At 37.2% G+C, this 17970-nt stretch overlaps 2 protein-coding genes across 2 annotated transcripts; one reads left to right on the forward strand and one right to left on the reverse strand.

Annotated features, from left to right (window-relative positions):
• Positions 1-724: 724 nt before the first annotated feature.
• LOC107197541 (uncharacterized) lies at positions 725-7865 on the forward strand. The gene is made up of 2 exons (XM_015604911.3): positions 725-1193; positions 7513-7865. Exons 1-2 carry the CDS (start codon positions 1005-1007, stop codon positions 7801-7803), a joined length of 480 nt encoding a protein of 159 aa, XP_015460397.3. The 5' UTR covers positions 725-1004; the 3' UTR covers positions 7804-7865.
• Positions 7866-8806: 941 nt separating this feature from the next.
• Positions 8807-14775, reverse strand: LOC103025891 (protein FAM167A). Its single transcript, XM_007245736.4, has 2 exons — positions 14118-14775; positions 8807-12490 (listed from the first exon to the last, which is right to left on the reverse strand). The coding sequence occupies exons 1-2, from the start codon at positions 14331-14333 to the stop codon at positions 12365-12367; spliced, it is 342 nt and encodes a 113-aa protein (XP_007245798.1). The 5' UTR covers positions 14334-14775; the 3' UTR covers positions 8807-12364.
• Positions 14776-17970: the final 3195 nt, after the last annotated feature.

Here is a 17970-nt window from a genome sequence, read left to right on the forward strand (position 1 = left end):
GGAGGGTAAAGACTAGCAAATGCCTCCTCCGATACATGTGAAGTCAGCCACCACCTGATGCAGCATTGCCGAATAGCATCAGAGTGCACTCGGAGGAAAGCACAGCGCCTCGATTCCAATACATCAGCTCACAGATGCGTCACGGAGTGCGCCTTTGGAGTGATGAGGGGAGAGATCACCGTATACCCACCAAGAGAGTGATCAATGCCAATTGTGCTCTCTAAGGGCTCTGGTAGCCGTTGGCAAGCTACATGAACAGGATTCGAACTGGAGAAAATCGACTTTTAACCTCAAAATTGAACATAAAAAATGTCAAGAAATCTGTATCACTACACCCAATCTCGTTGATCTACACAGCAGGACTACCTCATCCACTTCTGAATAGCTTGATCCCAGATTGAGTCACAGTTCTTCTTTGTGTAAGTTTCATTTCCAGTGTCTGTGTCTGTATATGTTTTTGTGTGCGGAATCAGACCATCTTTCAACAGATGTAAAGAAGAAGTCCCACTCCATCTTAGCTCTTTTGTTGCTTGCTGTGTCTTCAGCCAGTGCCAAGGACATTCCTCAGCCTGCCCAGTTGTCCTGAGCTCCACTGCTCACAAAACCATGGCAACTCCATGTCCACATGTCCACTCTCAACGAGGGAGGGACCGCCATGGTTCAAGGTAAACACAAACGTCAGCAGGTCACACAATAGACAAGAGCTGACGTCCCTGCGTCTGCGTCACTCTCACACACTAACACACACAATGCTACTCCCAATAAGTTGTAGCTAGAAGAGACAGAGGGTCCGCCACTATATCCCTCCCAGAGGAGACTGGGAACCACCACTAACAGCTCAGTTTCTCTCACTTCTCTTAGCAGGCGTAGGCGCAGGTAGAGCTGTCAAAGGAACAAAAATAGAAACATAGAGCTTGGGAGACAAAGCTGTCCTCATTACAGCTGAGATAAAGCACTGCAGATAACACATCTTCAGAAGTAAAAAAAAAAACATCCCAGACAGAATGGAAGTGGTGCTGACCAGACTCCGAGATTTCTCCTGTAAGGAAGCTTCCTTCGAAGACCCCAAAGCAGCAGTGATGTTCAGAGAGCGTCCAGCAGCAGAGAACCTCTGCAGGCCAGAGAACGTGGGCTGTGACCAGACCGGACGACTGGACATCGAGAGTGCTCTGGCCTGGCTGAGACGAGAGCTGGTAAGACCTGATAAGAGGGTTTTATAATTGTGCAGTTGACCATTTAAAAAGTAGCTTTGCTCTTGTTTTAATGTTCTGATGATTGTAATCTGTCTTTCTCAGTCCTGGACAAACATTATCTTCACTATATTCTTGAAAATAGTATTTAAAATCAATATTATATATCATGTCATAAGAAAAACTCAAAGATCTTTACAGGTAAAGAAAAAATCTCTTTTAACTTTTAGTAAAAGTGAGTTTCAATGTGAAAGATTTTATCGCAGATCATCATGAAATACAGAAATATAGTGAAGCACAGGCTACTGTGTTTAAATAAGGTACTAAAGTAAAATTGATTACTTTTTTCTTAGAACAGTGACAATATATAGGAAACATTTCTCACTGAAATATGCAAAACATACTTTTGCAAACTAGTCCAAGGACTTTTGACCAATTCTCACATTTAATATTAATATTATGCTTTCCTCTAGTAATGTACATTAGAATAAATGTATGAAATTATTGTAAGAATATAATTGTTACTCTCTTCAAACTTACTGTAATATAATTTAAAATGAAATGAATCACGTTTGGATATTTATCTCATTATTATTTTATTATTTGTGTATTTCAAGAAATAGTTTTGGCACCCGTCAATAACATACTTTTGCAAACTAGTCCAAGGACTTTTGACCAATTCTCACATTTGGAACTAATGTTATTCTTTTCTCTTGTAATTTACATCAGAAAAAAAAATAAATTATTGTAAGAATATAATTGTTACTCTATTCAAACTTCAAACTATTGTAATGTAATTTATACTGAAATGAATCACATTTGGATATTTATCTCATTATTGTTTTATTATTTGTGTATTTCAAGAAATACATTTTGAAACAAGCTATATTATCTGATAATAGATCAAAAGGCTGGATAGATGTGAAAAGTCTAGAAGTTAAAGTCTAAGTTAAATATTTAAAAATATATCATTAATAATATTTCATGAGAAATTGAATAGTTTTGGCAACCGTAAATAACATACTTTTGCAAACTAGTCCAGGGACTTTTGACAAATCCTCACATTTGGTACTAATGTTATTCTTTTCTCTAGTAATTTACATTAGAAAATAAAATTATAAAATTACTGTAACAATATAATTGTTACTCTATTCAAACTTCAAACTGTTGTAATATAATGATACTGAAATGAATCACATTTGGATATTTATCTCATTATTAATTTATTATTTGTGTATTTCATTAAATAAGTTTCAAAACAAGCAATATTATCTGAGAATAGATCAAAAGGCTGTATAAAAGTGAAAAGTCTAGAAGTTAAAGTTAAGGTTAAATATTAAAAATAAAAATAGTATTTTTATTAACTCATGAGATATGGAATAGTTTAGGCACCTGTAAATTACCACTAATATCACAATAAATACAAATAACACTCATACAAAAGACATGAATTTACAAAGTAACTGTGTTTATTAATACGTCTCCATCATAGAGTCTAGTATAATTTGCAATTATCACTATATCAACTCCGGGTTTGATAAATCAAAGCTGAATGATGTTTAATCAGGTGAGCTGCTGATGGAACTGAACACATTCACTGGGACACTGGCTGGGGATGTCCAGGAGAAATCTGGAACTAAACTTAGTTCTTCCAACTAGATCACAAGATCTCAGCTACTTTCTTCTCAATTATAAATACGTGTTATTTTTTGTGTGTTTATGTCACATCGGAATCAATTATTTGTACAACATCTTCACCATAATGTACTTAGATATACTGTATCTATATGAAGATCATAAATATCCTGTTTAGTATACATTGTCAGCAATTTAGTTCCTTTTTAATCAGTCACGTCCAGCAGAATTACAACAGTTAAGAGTTAGCCATTTAGTTTTCTTGTCGAGGATGGTCTACAAAAACTCAGGGGTGGTCTCCAAACACAAAATAACACCAGTGTGTTTTTATGGTGACTTCAGGCTCATGCAGGTCAAAGCCATCTCAAAGCCCAACAACAGCAGAGGCCATCCCGCTTGTTTGAGAAGTTCCTGCCAGACAGTAAAATCTCACTGCGTCTTTGTCACTGACACGCAGAGGTCACCATTACAGCAGCCCACACCCAGCACTCCCATGGGCAGCGGCAGATAAATCACCTGGCATTTACAGCCGTCATCCTCACTCGAAAAGACCTCACAACAAAAGTCTCAGATATCCACGACACCAGCAGCTGAGACAAACCAGCTGAAGAATGACAGTTTAACAGACTGGATTTTTTACTTTTTGACTTGATAAATCTTCTAATTTTATTCATATTTTAGAACCACACTGTATAAAATATGTAATAATGTGTAATAGGCTGTGAAGGCCAATAGGCCTTATTTACATAACGTATTTAGCAAGTAAAATAAGGTTATGTTATGTTTTTGCTTATAATTACACTATTATATGTCATTGCAAAATAATAATGTAATCAGAAGTGGAGATTACATAACAAATATTTTTCTATTTATGTTACACTGAAAGAATGTGGTGTGTAATTTACCTAAAAAAATAAACTTTAAAACTGCAGGTAAATTTAACAGACTATTCAAGTTAATGTCACTCATAGTACTTGATGAGTTTATTTAAAATTTCTTTAGTAACTTTGAAATACTGAAGTTCACTGCATAACCTCTAACCCACCATCAGTGTGTAGTTTTTTCGACAAGGGCTACACTGAAACAATTTTTACAGTGTCCCTGTTTACCTAAAACTGTATATATGAATGTTTATTCAGTATTTTTATACTTAAATGCACATTTTAATTTAACAACTGAATGAACTTTACATTTGAATTTGCAAACATATTCAGATCCAATAATCTGGTCATAATCAGGTCATGTAAAAGTATACTCTTAATTTCTGAGATTAAATAAAAGCCTAAATCTGATTAATAAATCTATTTAAGTACATAATTTTAGCACACTACTCAGGTTTCTCAGTACATGTTTATGCTTACTCTGACTTCTATAGAACAACAGATGTGCATCTAAACTGAGCTCATCTCTGGCTGTGCAGTAATACTGAAAAATCTTTAAAAAGGTAATTGTTGCAAGCTATTAGATTTATTTATAAAATTAGTGTTTTTAAAATCCATTCTCTACATTTACACCTAAGATACATAAAATGCATAAACAAATACTAAAATGGGATTATCAGATTATAATTATAGACATCATGCATGCAACATAATAATTAATGATGAATGCTGTTCTTTCTGTGTATGTGTCAATCATCAATTAACCCTAATTTTAACTAGAGTAAATTGAGGGTGACCGCCATTTACAATGCCGCCGAGCATTAACAGTATGAAAGGGATTAAAACATTAGATAACAGATTAGAAATAGGCCATGAATATAATGATCATAAAAATTAACACATAAAAAGTAAAGAATTTATCAAATTTTAAATAAAGATAAAATATTAATAGTAAAAGTAAATAATGAAATAAAATGAGAGGAGTGATAAGAAATGGTAAAAGGAATAATGATAAAATTAGATAATAAGAATAAATAAATAATAAATAAATAAAACTAATAAATACAAAGTAAAAACAATAAAAATTAAAATGAGAGTGGGTGATATATATACATATATCATATGTATATCATTATTTTTAGGTAGCTTTATTATAACTTATTGATTTATTATGTATTATGATGTTTTTGTTCAGGATTTTTTTTTATTATTGATTATTTAAAAAAAGGCCCCCATAGTTAACGCTTTTTTGCAGTCCCTGATTCCAAACCTCACTGGAAAACATGATTGCAATAGAAGTTGACCCCTGCCACTCATTACTATCACTTCCTATCAGATCTTGTGCTCATCTTTTTGAGTGGTCAGTGTAAAGCAGTAGTAGAAACACAGGGCTGGCTGAGCATTGTTTTCTGCTCCCTCCAACACAGGACATTAGTCATGGTTCAGTCTGCTGCAATGGCTGAGGCGAGAAGCTCAAGGAAGCTTAGAAACATGCAGGAAAACAGCAGCTAGCTAGCACATGCACTCGAGTGCGGGAAATGTTTCCCCAGAAGGTTCAGAAAGGTCTCCAGCTAAAAAAAAGCTTTAGAGAAAGTTCCTTTCCTTTTCTTAGAGAGAATTCTCTACAGAGAAATCCCAGCACAAGTGTCTTTCACTGCAAACCCCAACACATTCATAACAAAGCAATTAGTGTAGAAAGGAACGATTTTGGCGGGAATGTTATGTTCTCCCTCCATTCCTTGCATTGGGACCTGCTCAGGGGTGGAATGTGCTGGAATTTGAGGATATTATTTCCTCACAATGAATGCAATTAGACTGCCTCGGCTCCTCATAAAGCCAAAAGACGAATAGAACATTAGCATTTGAAAGAGACATTGTTAGGTTTGAAATAGTTGAAACACTCGCTCCACTGAAGGAATGAGCTGAAGCTCAGTCAACGCTCTGGTACCTTAACCTTGGACCGGCACTGTGGCGCTGCTTTGGAATAGCTAGTGGGTCTCTTCTGTTTACACTTATGGTAAATGTGTCTGTTTGAGTCATTGTTTAGACTTAGATTAGCCTGACTTTCCATTGAACCTTAAAAAATGTGTTTTGACAGTATGTGAATACCTCAGCATCTCAGCACTCCTTAATGAGCACTCTGCAGGGTGCCCGCTGGCTGTCTTTTAACCAACCTGAAAGGGTAGAAGGGACGACATTGCGCAACACGTTCATACAAACCCTTAAACTAACTGTAAACAGGCTAAGAATAAACAAACTGGCCTATTAGCGTACCTATCTTACTTAGTATGCACTATACACTATATGGACAAAAGTATTGGAACATCTGCTCATTCTTTACTTCTTCTGAGATTGAAAAAAGTTTATATACCTTTGTATAGCTATCTATACTTTCAGTGTGGTCTTTGACTGTATTTTATCATCTACAGTGATTTCAAGGTACTGGATGCTTTAACTGGATTAATTCAACAAGTATCTATTCATCCATCTATCCATCTAAAAATATTGTGACCTGTTTTCTTTTTTCAATTCAGTTTTGGAGCATTGCAATGAGGATTTGGTTGGATTCAGCAATAATAAGCATTAATGAGGTCAGGGTGTTAAATTATCGTCACCTCATCCCCTCCCCAACCCCCCAACTCTTCCCACCAAAAGTACTGGATGTAGCCCCATTATTCCAGAAAACACAGGTTGTTCCACTGCTTAATATTTGAGGGCTTTATGCTCCTCTAGCCCACCCCTGGAATTAGACATGTTCAAGTAATCTGTCAGGAGGTTCATGTTATATGTTATAGACAGTCCTATTCTTCTGGCAATGCCTCTCTGCAATGACTAGACAAGCTGTGTGAGTCTGTCAGCAATGGGTGCAACTTAATGTAAATGAACGTAGGGTTGCATGCCACTTCTGGTATGTGTTCTTACACTAGGGCTGTTAGAAAATATTGATATACAGCTCTGGAAAACAAAGAAATCTCTTAAAAATGATGAGTTTCTTTGATTTTACCAAACTGGAAACCTCTGGAATATAATCAAGACGAAGATGGATGATCACAAGCCATGAAACCAAGGTGAACTGCATGAATTTTTGCACCAGGAGTAAAGGCATAAGGTTATCCAAAAGCAGTGTGTAAGTCTGGTGGCGGAGAACATGATGCCAAGATGCATAAAAACTGTGATTAAAAAACAGGGTTATTCCACCAAATATTGATTTCTGAACTCATTATTTGAGGTCTGAAAGCTCTTCATCATTTTTATTATTTTAGCCATTTCTCATTTTCTGAAAATAAATGCTCTGTATGTTATACAAAACAAAAATGTTTATTTTATGCAAACAAATACCTATTAATACAATACTGTATTGATTTTCAAAAACACACATGTTTTTTATATGTATAAATGGGAATCAAACAGTGGTTTATTTTGTGTTGCACTCTGTGATTAGATCTGACTGTCCTGATTGGATTAAAAGAAAACTTTACTCAGACTTTCTTACTATGGCAGTTTTTTAGCTTGAGCTGTACTAAAGAACATGGACAACAACGGATGGTTAATTAAATTAAAGAAATATTCCAACATTTTTCCAGACTAATCTCTACCTGCTATTTACAGCATTGCATATTATAACATCTGTAAAGCATATGTTACAGTATCACAATATATGGCGATACATTTAATCGTAACCCCTGTATCATGATATATATTGTACCTCCAGGTTCCTGTCAAAGGTTGCGAAACCGCTTATGTGTGTGAGTAAGTGTGTGTTCACTGCATGAATGAGTTAGATGTCGTATTCCTCTGTGTTTCAGATGGAGATGCGCTCACAGGACCAGGCTCTAGTCCGGCAGCTGATGCACCTCCACGCTGGCATCCAGGAGCTGAAGCAGGAGTGTTCTCTGGAATATGAAGATGATGAAGAGCAGGAGGACGATGAAGAGCCATGCTGGGACTCAGGAAGCGAGACAGGGGGGAGCAGTGCCTCCTCTTATTCAGGAGAGATGTGTTTTTACCCCTCTATCTACTCCCCCTATCGCAACAGTCCACTTCCTGTAGGCTGTATACCAAAGAGGGCCTTCTGCCGGCGCAGCTCAGTGCCTTAGAGAGCTGCTGCACGTCATCTGAACAAACATTTTTTAAACCTGTGCTGCTCTCACATTCATTTACACCAGGGGTCTCAAAGTAGCGGCCCGCGGGCCACATGCGGCCCGCGACGCGGTTTCATACGGCCCCTCACGGGTTAACAAAATAAACATACATCTGGCCCGCAATTCAATTTAATTATTTATGCTTTATTATGTTCGTTTTCATATTTTATCTTAACTTGTATTTTGGTGTGTGTGTGTGGTTTTTGTTTTTTTTTTTGCTTACGCTGCGTTGCCTGCTTTAGTAGTCTTCAGTAGCCTTCAACAGTCTAACCTTGCAGCCGTGGTGTGTCCACTAAACTCCGTAGTTATAAACATCCTGAGGTTAGCAGCGCGCTAACTGACCTGTTTATAATGTAATCCGAGCAGTGCCTCCGTGACGCTGCTCTAAACTGCTGCTGTTAGCTGCTTGGGCTGAAAGATGAACTGTAGAGAGCTGTATTATCCGGTTAGTGGGGTTATTTTATTTCATACACAGAAGAACTTACAAATTTTTAAAAACGCTCCAGACTGGCTCAGCTGAGCCCTGTAGCCCGTGGCTGGGCTGCAGCTCTGACTAAGCAAAGACTGCGGGCTTGTGGTGCTGCAGCTGCAGCTCCGACTAGTGGTTGGATGAGGAACTGCTAAATCTGAGGAAATGCTAAATCTGTCACAGCTCACAATTTTTGATTTTATATTTATTAAGCCTTATTTCAGTATCAAACGTTTTGATCAAAGTTAATATAACTTATAAATTAAAAGGATTTATGTTAATAGAGCATCAAGCAACCATTTTTCCATGCAACTGTAATATTTGATTGAATAAATAGTATATTGAGAGTTATTTAACATTAAGGAGTAATTACATTCATTTTGTATTACATCTGGTTACATTTTCTTATATTTATAAGTTACGTCTGGCCCTCAGAGGACAGCCAATATGCCAATGTGGCCCTCGGCAAAAATGAGTTTGAGACCCCTGATTTACACCATTCACACTTCACTATACTGACGTATCAGATCACCTGACGTATCATCTTACCGACGTATCAGCTTACCGATGTATCAGCTTACTGACGCATCACTACCTGCATTCAGCGAGAAATCATAGTATGTGTATATGGCTAAGGTAGAGGTGTGTGAATTGACGATATGATATCATTATCATGATAAATCACATCACAATAAGCATTTCTGTGCATATTGTTTTTACAGCCCTGACCAATATATAGGGGTTAGACAATGAAACTGAAACACCTGGTTTTAGACCACAATAATTTATTGTCCCGATGGACAGTTCTGGTGGAAACAGGAGAGTTGAGGTGCACATTGAATTCTGCCGTGATTTGGGCAGCCGTGGTTTTATGTTTTTTGGATACAATCCGGGTTAGCACCCGAACATCCCTTTCAGACAGCTTCCTCTTGCGTCCACAGTTAATCCTGTTGGATGTGGTTCAGCTTCTTGGTGGGATGCTGACATTACCCTGGATACCGTGGCTCTTGATACATCACAAAGACTTGCTGTCTTGGTCACAGATGCGCCAGCAAGACGCGCACCAACAATTTGTCCACTTTTGAACAAAAATTGAACAAAAAGCAAACACAGGAAACGCAAAAAAAAAAAAAACCAAGTAAAAACACTACAGACACAAGGGATTACAAATTACACAAAAGACTTAACAAGGAACACTGAATTAAAGGGGCTTATATACATGACAAGGGTGAGGAACACCTGGGGAAGGAATCAAGGGTGCAAGGTTACAAACTATACACAAGGGATTACAGATGAGACAGGTGGGGCTAGAGCGGAGACAGTACCTTAGAAGCCCTTAGGAGCACATGGCAAGAAAAACAGGACAGGAAAAACACAATATAGACACGGGCTACCGTGTGACAACCTTGACTTCTAATATAGAAGTCATAGATTAAAAATGTGGACCATCTGAGGGACCCTGAGGACCAGTATGAGAGCCAATGTTTTAGTGAAACAGTATAAATGGGTGCAAATGCTGTGCTTTTTTTGTCATACTGCAACTCCTACACTAGAGTAAGGCTTGCATTCTGAAAAGTGCATGCTTTGGGTTTCAGTAGCAGTAATTCATATTGAGAGTAGGCCGGAATGCTGCGTGAATGTGAATTGTGATGTTATCGCAGCTCTAAATCAGACAAGGCCTCTGGAGGACAGAGGCTGCTGTTCTCTGTGGTGAATGTCCTAATTTTGTTTACTGACAGGCTTTCTTTTGATGGAGCTCTCTGTAGATATAGAAGTTTGTGTGTACAGTATGTCATGTGTATGTAGCTAAATGCTTGGACAAATATGTGCCTTATACCTCACAGACAACTAGTGTCATCCTCATAATCGTAAAGCATGGATTAATGCATATACAACAACATTCAAAAACACTTCTTTGGGAGTTAATAACACTACACACATGCACACACACCATACTTAATAAACAAAAGTGTTGGAGCACAACTGTTAATCACTGAATTCAGTTGATTCATTCAGTCATATCGTCAGTCACAGGTGTATAAAATTAAGCAACTAGCCATGCAGGCTTTCTTTAAAAAAACATTAGTGAAAGAGTCTCATTTATTGTTTTTATTTTATTTTATTTTATTATTTTCTACATTGTAAATTAATATTGGAGACATCAAAACTTTATATAAGGAATGCATATGCAAGTATGAAGTAAACAAAAAGTGTCAAACAAGCCAAATTATGTTTTATATTTCAAAGTAGCACTTTGAATTTTTTTTTTTTTCGTTTTTTCCCCAAGTTACACATCCAATTATTCAACCCACTCATTAGGACTTCCCCTTTCACTAGTGATGCCCCAACACCAGGAAGGTGAAGACTAGCTCATGCCTCCTCCGATACATGCAAAGTCAGCTGCCTCTTTTCAAACTACTGCTGATGTAGCATTACCGAGTAGCATCACAGTGCACTCGGAGAAAAGCGCAGCAACTCGGTTCCGATACATCAGCTCACAGACGCCTTGTGCTGATCGACATCACCCTTTGGAGTGATGAGGGGAAAGAGTTCCATCTACCCCCCCAGAGAGAACAAGGCCAATTGTGTTCTCTCCAGATCCAGAACATTCCATTCTACTAGGTGGACAAAAGCTGTTGGGAGCATATATCATCCTATTCTAAAGACATTAAGAGTTGTAACTCTTTTGCAGCTTTAACACACATATTTAGCTAAATCTGATGATTAAGGGATGTGTCACAATACTTTGTTTTCAAATATTATACAATTATAATACAGTAATACATGCATTATGTGTGCAATACTACAGTTGTATTAGAAGTGGCTGCATCTTAGAGTGGCCAGTTTAATTAAAAAGGAGTGTCAAGATATGTTCAGATGTTTAATGTAACTTACCCATAAATAATTAATGGGTAGCCCAGTGTTTGACTGGGATAAATAAGAGGAATTGAAGAACAGAGAAGAATAGGTTTGTGGTACCATCATATGTTTATATTCTTTTAGATTTCATCTGTATTGATTTTGATTGGCATATAAATCACATAACTCCAAGTTGACAACCCAGACAAGAACATGCTAATTTTCATTAATTACTGAAATTAATTTACTAGATAAATACATGGACATGTACAGTACCTAAATCTGTTGTTTTTACTGTACTGAGGATGATCTTGTGACGACACTGTTTTGATTGTGAAGATGGAAATACTTGTGCATTTTATGTAAATTCTCTGGGACAGAAATCACACACTGAATGTCATTATAAAAGACTCAATCATTCAATGGTGTGGCAATTTCTTTTATGATCTGTAGCAACACTGCTTTACAAAATAGCATGCTCTAAGAATAAGCACTGTACAAACAAAACCATGAATCTCCAAAATAGAGAACAACATATAGGAAATAAAGCATTAGCATAGCTTTTGATGCAAGTTATCTCCTTCACCCCTGTACTTCAGCTCTTAACCCTTATAACTGCATTACTCTCATACTTAACATCCGTTTCATAAACCCTAATATAGAACCCTGTGGGTCTCTGTTACCAAATACTTCAGAATAGATTCTGTGTTAGGATTTACAGTTATACAAATATAATGTAAGGTGTTTTGGGCATGTGCTTACTGTTGTACTTCTAAACAAGTGCAAACCTTTCTTATAGACAGATAAACTTCATTCATTCATGCTGCTTTTCATTTCATTTATCATATTTTACATTTTTCTTCACATAATAAAGCATGCTTCATTTGTTTCATAAGCAATATTATATCATCACATAAATCACCTTAAAAAAAAGCAAATAATAAAATGCGAAAAAGGTGAAGGAGTGAATGCAGATTTTGGCATTAGCAACTCAAGTACACTCTTAAATAAAGGTACCAAATAAGGTATATTGGAGTTGTGTAATTGGAGAAAGACCACTTTTGACTCCAGAACCATAGAGGAACCCTTATGTTTGCTGTAGCTTCAAAAAGCAGACAGAAAGCAGAACACTATGTGCAGAGAAAGCCTGTCAGTCTGTCCAGCTGAAGTGGATTCTCCTGTGCTTGGTCAGTGCTGGTCAGTGCTGTTAGAGTCCAGTAGAACCGGGTCGCTCTCCCGCCGCAGTCTCTGGATCTCAGTGTTGAGGCCGAGCAGAGTCTGGGCCAGCTGCCGGTCCTGAGAGCGCATCTCCAGCTGCATGTTAATGACAGGACAACACATCAGCATTTAACCACTGTGAGCATTCAGCAGTGTCAGGTCAGGACTCAGTGCCCGTCCTGTTAATCATCAATAGAAGCAATTTATAGACCATTAAAATATGAATCTGACATTTCTACCAGCATTACCCTTGAAAAAAACAGAAAGTAAACTTAAGAGCATTTAAAGTATGTTTAAATTAGGTAAAGAATACTAAAAGTGCATTTTCAATTTAATATACTTTATGAAAATACACATTAAATATACTTTCTCTGTATTTTCATAAAATGTATTTTAAGCAATATGCTTTAAATTATACGATGTGTTAATAGTATATATATATAGTGGCATTAAGCAAATGCTTAAATTGTTTATTTAATTGGGAAATTATTTATTTCCCAGTAGCATTAAGGTTTGAACAATATGGGCGTACAAACGAAAGCAGTACATTTACAATATACTTCAAGTGTATTAAAATAAGTATGAAAAAAGCACTCAAAAGTACAATTTAATGCTTTCATGTTGTGTTTAAATATAGCATAATTACAATTGAAATATACTTAAGTTGCCATAAGTTGTATGTATTTAAGTACACAGTTTAAAATAGTATGTACTTTTCCATGTTAAATATACTTAAAAAAAATACTTAAATACACTTTTCCTTTACAAGAGTCGTTACCTGTATAAACTGGATATGGATCTAAATTTCACTTTTATGTTTCTCACTTTGATTCATATTATATATTATATAAATGTATAAAACAAGACTAGACACCAACATAACAGTTTCTAAAAGCTTGCGTTATTTTATTAAATCTGACAAACAGTTTAAAATGGCATTTAAACAAATGATAAAAGACACTATGATAAAATCAGCCAGAACATTAAAACCACAGAAGGGTGAAGTAAACAGGATTGGTTGGTTACTGCCAGTGGCACTCTAGGCATGGGATCTACATTATTAGGCAGCAAGTGAACAGTCAGTACTTGAAGATATTAAGTTGGAATCAGGGAAATTGTGATGCTAGACGACTGGGTAATAACATCTACAAAATCTCAGGATCTGTGGCAGATTCCCAAAGTTCAGTGTTAATAACAATTTAACAATTTACTGGTCTTAAAAAAACCTGGTGGTAATGTCTTGGTGCCTAATACCACATGATACCTTCAGAGGTCTTGAGGAGTCTAGAGTTATTCTGTTCTCAGAAGAGAGAGCTACATAATATTAGGCAGGTAGCTTTAATGTTATGACTTAGGAATTATATTGGAAACCACTGTGTTCCTACAGTAAAGAATCAACGCCTTCCAGTAAAAGGAATTTCCAAAAAAATCTGAATAGCTGCTATTATATATTAATAACCACTAATAAGCATATGCATATATGCATATATACATTATAAGCATTGCAATATGTGCAATTCTCTTCTGGTAAGCTAAAAAAAATGTAATATAAATGATAAATAACTTGAAATTGAAGATTTTTGCTCTTTGAAGAGAACAAGGAGAAGATGCTCAACATCCTGACCAGATAATAACTGAGCCTTTTTTTACCCTCAAATATAAATTTTTGTAGAGATCCCAATAAGCTCACCAACCTGTGGCTAAAGAAATGCAACTAACTCACCAGTTCTGAACGCAGCCAGCTAATGGCTCCATCGATCTTGGCTCTCCGAAGTTCTTCATTAGCCTGCAGACTCCTGCTGGAGCTGAAGGGGTCTGTGCTGCTCTCTGGAGAGGCTCTTGGCTCGGCTGTTGTTCTGAAGGCGTGCAGAAGTTTGTTCTTGATGTTCTCCAGAACCATGATGGACACGGAGTCCTCGTATTGAGTCTCGGGGTTCATTGTGACGTCCACAAGTACAGGAACGCTGAACGAAGGTGTGAGAGAACACTGTGTGAAGATGCCCTGATCCCTGATGCCACTGATGGGCCCTCCTCAGGGGACTGGCTGGCCACGTCCACACTACTCACACCCACCCACACATCTTCCAGGTCCGGGATGTGTCCAAGACTTTTTGATTTTCCTTTTTTTCTTCTCCTGTCTTGCTCTTTTCTGCTCTTGTACCTCCTGTCCACGTTCCTTTGACCCTGACTCCCCTCCGGATTATTTTCCTGTAGGCTCTTTATCGTTAATTCATCGCAACACACACACATACACACACACACAGGATCTGTCAGTGGTGAGCAGCAAGTGTTTAAGCTCCTCTCTCGTCCTCGGCCGGCTTGTTTTGTCACTGTTACTAAGGAGAAGCAGCCCCACCACAACCCCTCCCTCCGGGAACCCCTAAAAAGAATGGAGGCACATTGTAGACAAAGGCCATTGTTGTGTCCGAAAGAAGTGAAGAGGTGCAGAGGGGGTTCTCTCTCTCTCTCTTTCTCTCTCCCTCTCTATCTCTCTCTCAGTCTCTCTCTCTCTCAATCTCTTTCTCTCTCTCTCACACTCTTTCACACACCCCCAACTACGAGCCCATTCAGCCTTTGTGTGAGAAATGGGCTGTGAGAGAGATCTCAGTCGAGGCTTTGTGATGGAGTACAGTGTCTCGACAGCTAGTTTTCTCCTGACCTTTAGACGGGGTTTGCAGCCTGAAAAGGCCCCGGCTCGTCACTACTGTGCGTCAGACAAGCCCGGCAGTTAAGAAGCCGGGCTCCTGCACTCTTCAATAGGGCCACACTATGAAGCTCGCTGCAGGGAGACAGAATTAGCTCCACTCTCTCCCAGGGGCAATGAATCTACAGCCTCCTGGCAGCCTTGACACTAGCCTTTCGCTCCCTCTGTAGAAACAGGAACAGTAGGCTAGTGTACTCCTCCTCCTCTTACTCCCTATGTAGGCTACAAGCAATGCACCCTCCTGAAGGAAAGCAGCCAAAAGAGAGGGAGGTGAGGCTCCAGGTCTGACCAACTTTAAATTGGCCTACTCCCAGTTGAGTTCATTCTCATCCCACAATACTATGGCTGTTTTCGAATTTAGATCTGTTGAGACGACTGTTCACACTGTTATTTGTAACAGCGTAATCAGATCAGATTTGCATGACTAAACATCACAAAACTATCTGCAAGGGTTGCTGTAGCATTAAAAAAATAAAACAATTTGCAAAAATTTGCAAATTTCACATGGTTTCTGTCTGTCTCTATGGCAAAAATTGGAATTGAGCCGGCAAGTGAAATTATTGGGCCATGAATGGCAAAACAGTGTGTTCAGTGTTCATTTGATTAAGTGAAAAGACATACATGTATACCAAACAATGATTTTTTTTCCCTTTAAAATAAAACAAAAATTAATCTAGGATATTTAATCTGTATAATTTTCTAAAAAGTGGCAAAATGAATAAACACTTAAAAAAAGTTATTCAGCCTTTGGCCAAATGTTTCATTTGTTCTGTTTTAATTTTGTTTTTTTGTGAATTAATTCATAGTTGACACCCCTTCACTTACACAGATGTGTAAATGCACATACATACGCATACACAGCTTGTTCAGTATTGGGAGTATTGCCAATAGAATTGAACAGAATCTGGAGCAGAAACAAGCAACCACTAAACTACTAAGCACCATGCTGCCTATAGCCAGGTATGAGTTAGACTGAGGGTGTATAAAGCCCCCAGTATTGAGCTGTGGAGCAGTGGAACTGTGTTCTCTGGAAGGTTGGAGCTCCATCCCATTCAATACATTCGGGATGAGGTTGGTATTTGTTGATGAGGTTTAAGATCATCCAACACTTTTAGTGAGTCACTGGAACAAATCTGCAGCCGAATACATTCAAATCCACTGAATGCACTTCAAAATCTAGTAAAGACAGTTACTTCAACAAAAGCAAAAACTCTTAATAATGAACTCTTTTTATAACGCTTATTTCAAAAGAGGCAATAACAACAAGCAGGTGTCCTGATGCCTTTGCCCATAGAGTGTATAAATCTGTATAACCTAGGAGTTGCATGAAAGAAAGAGTGAGAAAGAGTGAGAAAGATTGAGAGAGCCAAAGAGTGAGTAAGCGAGCAAGTGTGAGAACCAGGGCTACAAAAGGAGTGACAATAAGACAAAGGGGAAGAGAGAAAGACAGAGAGAAAAAGAGAGAGAGAGAGATTTAGCTGTGTTGTGGAATACTGTGACATTTGCACTGGGGTCATTAGAGCGTGTGCAAATGTGAGACTAAGCCTTTAGGTCAATCAGCAGAGCAGAACATGGCAGTATAACAGAAGACGAATGACCAACCATTAAACTCACAGTGACACTCCGGAGAAAGAAGACATTTACCGTCTGTAGAACCGCCTCCATTTTAACAGTTGTACGTAAACACTGCTTCATCATGCTTTCATCCAAAGCAAATGAATGAAGCAATAATTAGTGATTTTGTTAGCATTTAAACAGGTTTAGTCACAACTGTTTATGAATATCTCACACTGCAATTCATATTCATTCATTTTTATGTAGCATTAATGCATCGATCATACATACAGTATCAGACCCACCAATCAACAACTCTAAAGAAGCATGGGTAGATACAGTATGTAGGTCTATCTATTCATTATAGGCCCCGACCCTGTATTAATTACTATACAAACTATTTTTTAAGCAAGTAGTGTAATTTACATTAAAGTGCCAAAGGTGAACAGATACAAAATTCCATTAAGCATGCTCACAACAGATCGGTTTATGAGCGCGGGTTATTATAGACATGATTATGCCACAATCCAATGCAAAATGGAAAGGGAAAAGTTACTTATATCTAAATGATACAGTGCTAAAAGTGCAGCAGCAATGATAGGCTGGAGAACCTGCACTGATTTGTTTTGGCATTTCAATGCTTCATCACTTCCTGTAGGTACAAAACAAATTAGCATTAAGATTTTGTGCACTAACCTGTCAAACCTGCACTATTAACATTAGTATATCAAATATGCTTGTTCACATTGTTAAGTAAGAAGATAATTTTTAGTTATGTAATTAAGTATTTATCAAATGTATTTTTAAAATGTACAAAAATGGCCAAAATGTATCTTAAATATATTTGACATATACATTTAAAAAAATATATATTTACTGTGTATCCATACCTATGAAACTTAGTGACCATGTGGACTGTAGAAATTAATCTAAAACTCAACCTTAAGATATGCGACATATCTATACTAAATATTTTTAAATAAATGCATTTATTTGGTTCAAGGCAATTTAAAAAAATACATTTTAATGTGTACAATGTATTTTGGAATAAATAGCAATGTTTTTAAAATCTATAAAAAAGTGTTTTTATTTCATATGGTCTAACAGATTCTAGGGTTCTAATGTGCATAAAGGATTTTTTTAGATAGAAAAAGCATTTTTAGACTTATTTTAAGCCTATTTCTCACAGAAAAGAAGTTCAAGGACTGTGAATGCTTGTAAGTATACTGCCTCTCAGTGGTGGTGAGGGGTCAGTACTGGTTGAGGTTTAAAAATCCACTGAATATTCTGTCATGTTATTCATTTGTGGGTCATTAGA

This window comes from Astyanax mexicanus, chromosome 3 (genome assembly GCF_023375975.1).
Source record: "Astyanax mexicanus isolate ESR-SI-001 chromosome 3, AstMex3_surface, whole genome shotgun sequence".
In the NCBI taxonomy this organism is placed as follows: domain Eukaryota; kingdom Metazoa; phylum Chordata; class Actinopteri; order Characiformes; family Acestrorhamphidae; genus Astyanax; species Astyanax mexicanus.

Bases quoted from the DNA above. Each gene is read 5' to 3' on its own strand.
- LOC107197541 (XM_015604911.3), top strand. From the start codon at position 1,005: ATGGAAGTGGTGCTGACCAGACTCCGAGATTTCTCCTGTAAGGAAGCT. The intron at 1,194-7,512 runs GTAAGACCTGAT...TCTGTGTTTCAG, and splicing joins CCTGGCTGAGACGAGAGCTG to ATGGAGATGCGCTCACAGGA.
- LOC103025891 (XM_007245736.4), bottom strand. From the start codon at position 14,333: ATGAACCCCGAGACTCAATACGAGGACTCCGTGTCCATCATGGTTCTG. The intron at 12,491-14,117 runs GTGAGTTAGTTG...ATTAACATGCAG, and splicing joins GCTGGCTGCGTTCAGAACTG to CTGGAGATGCGCTCTCAGGA.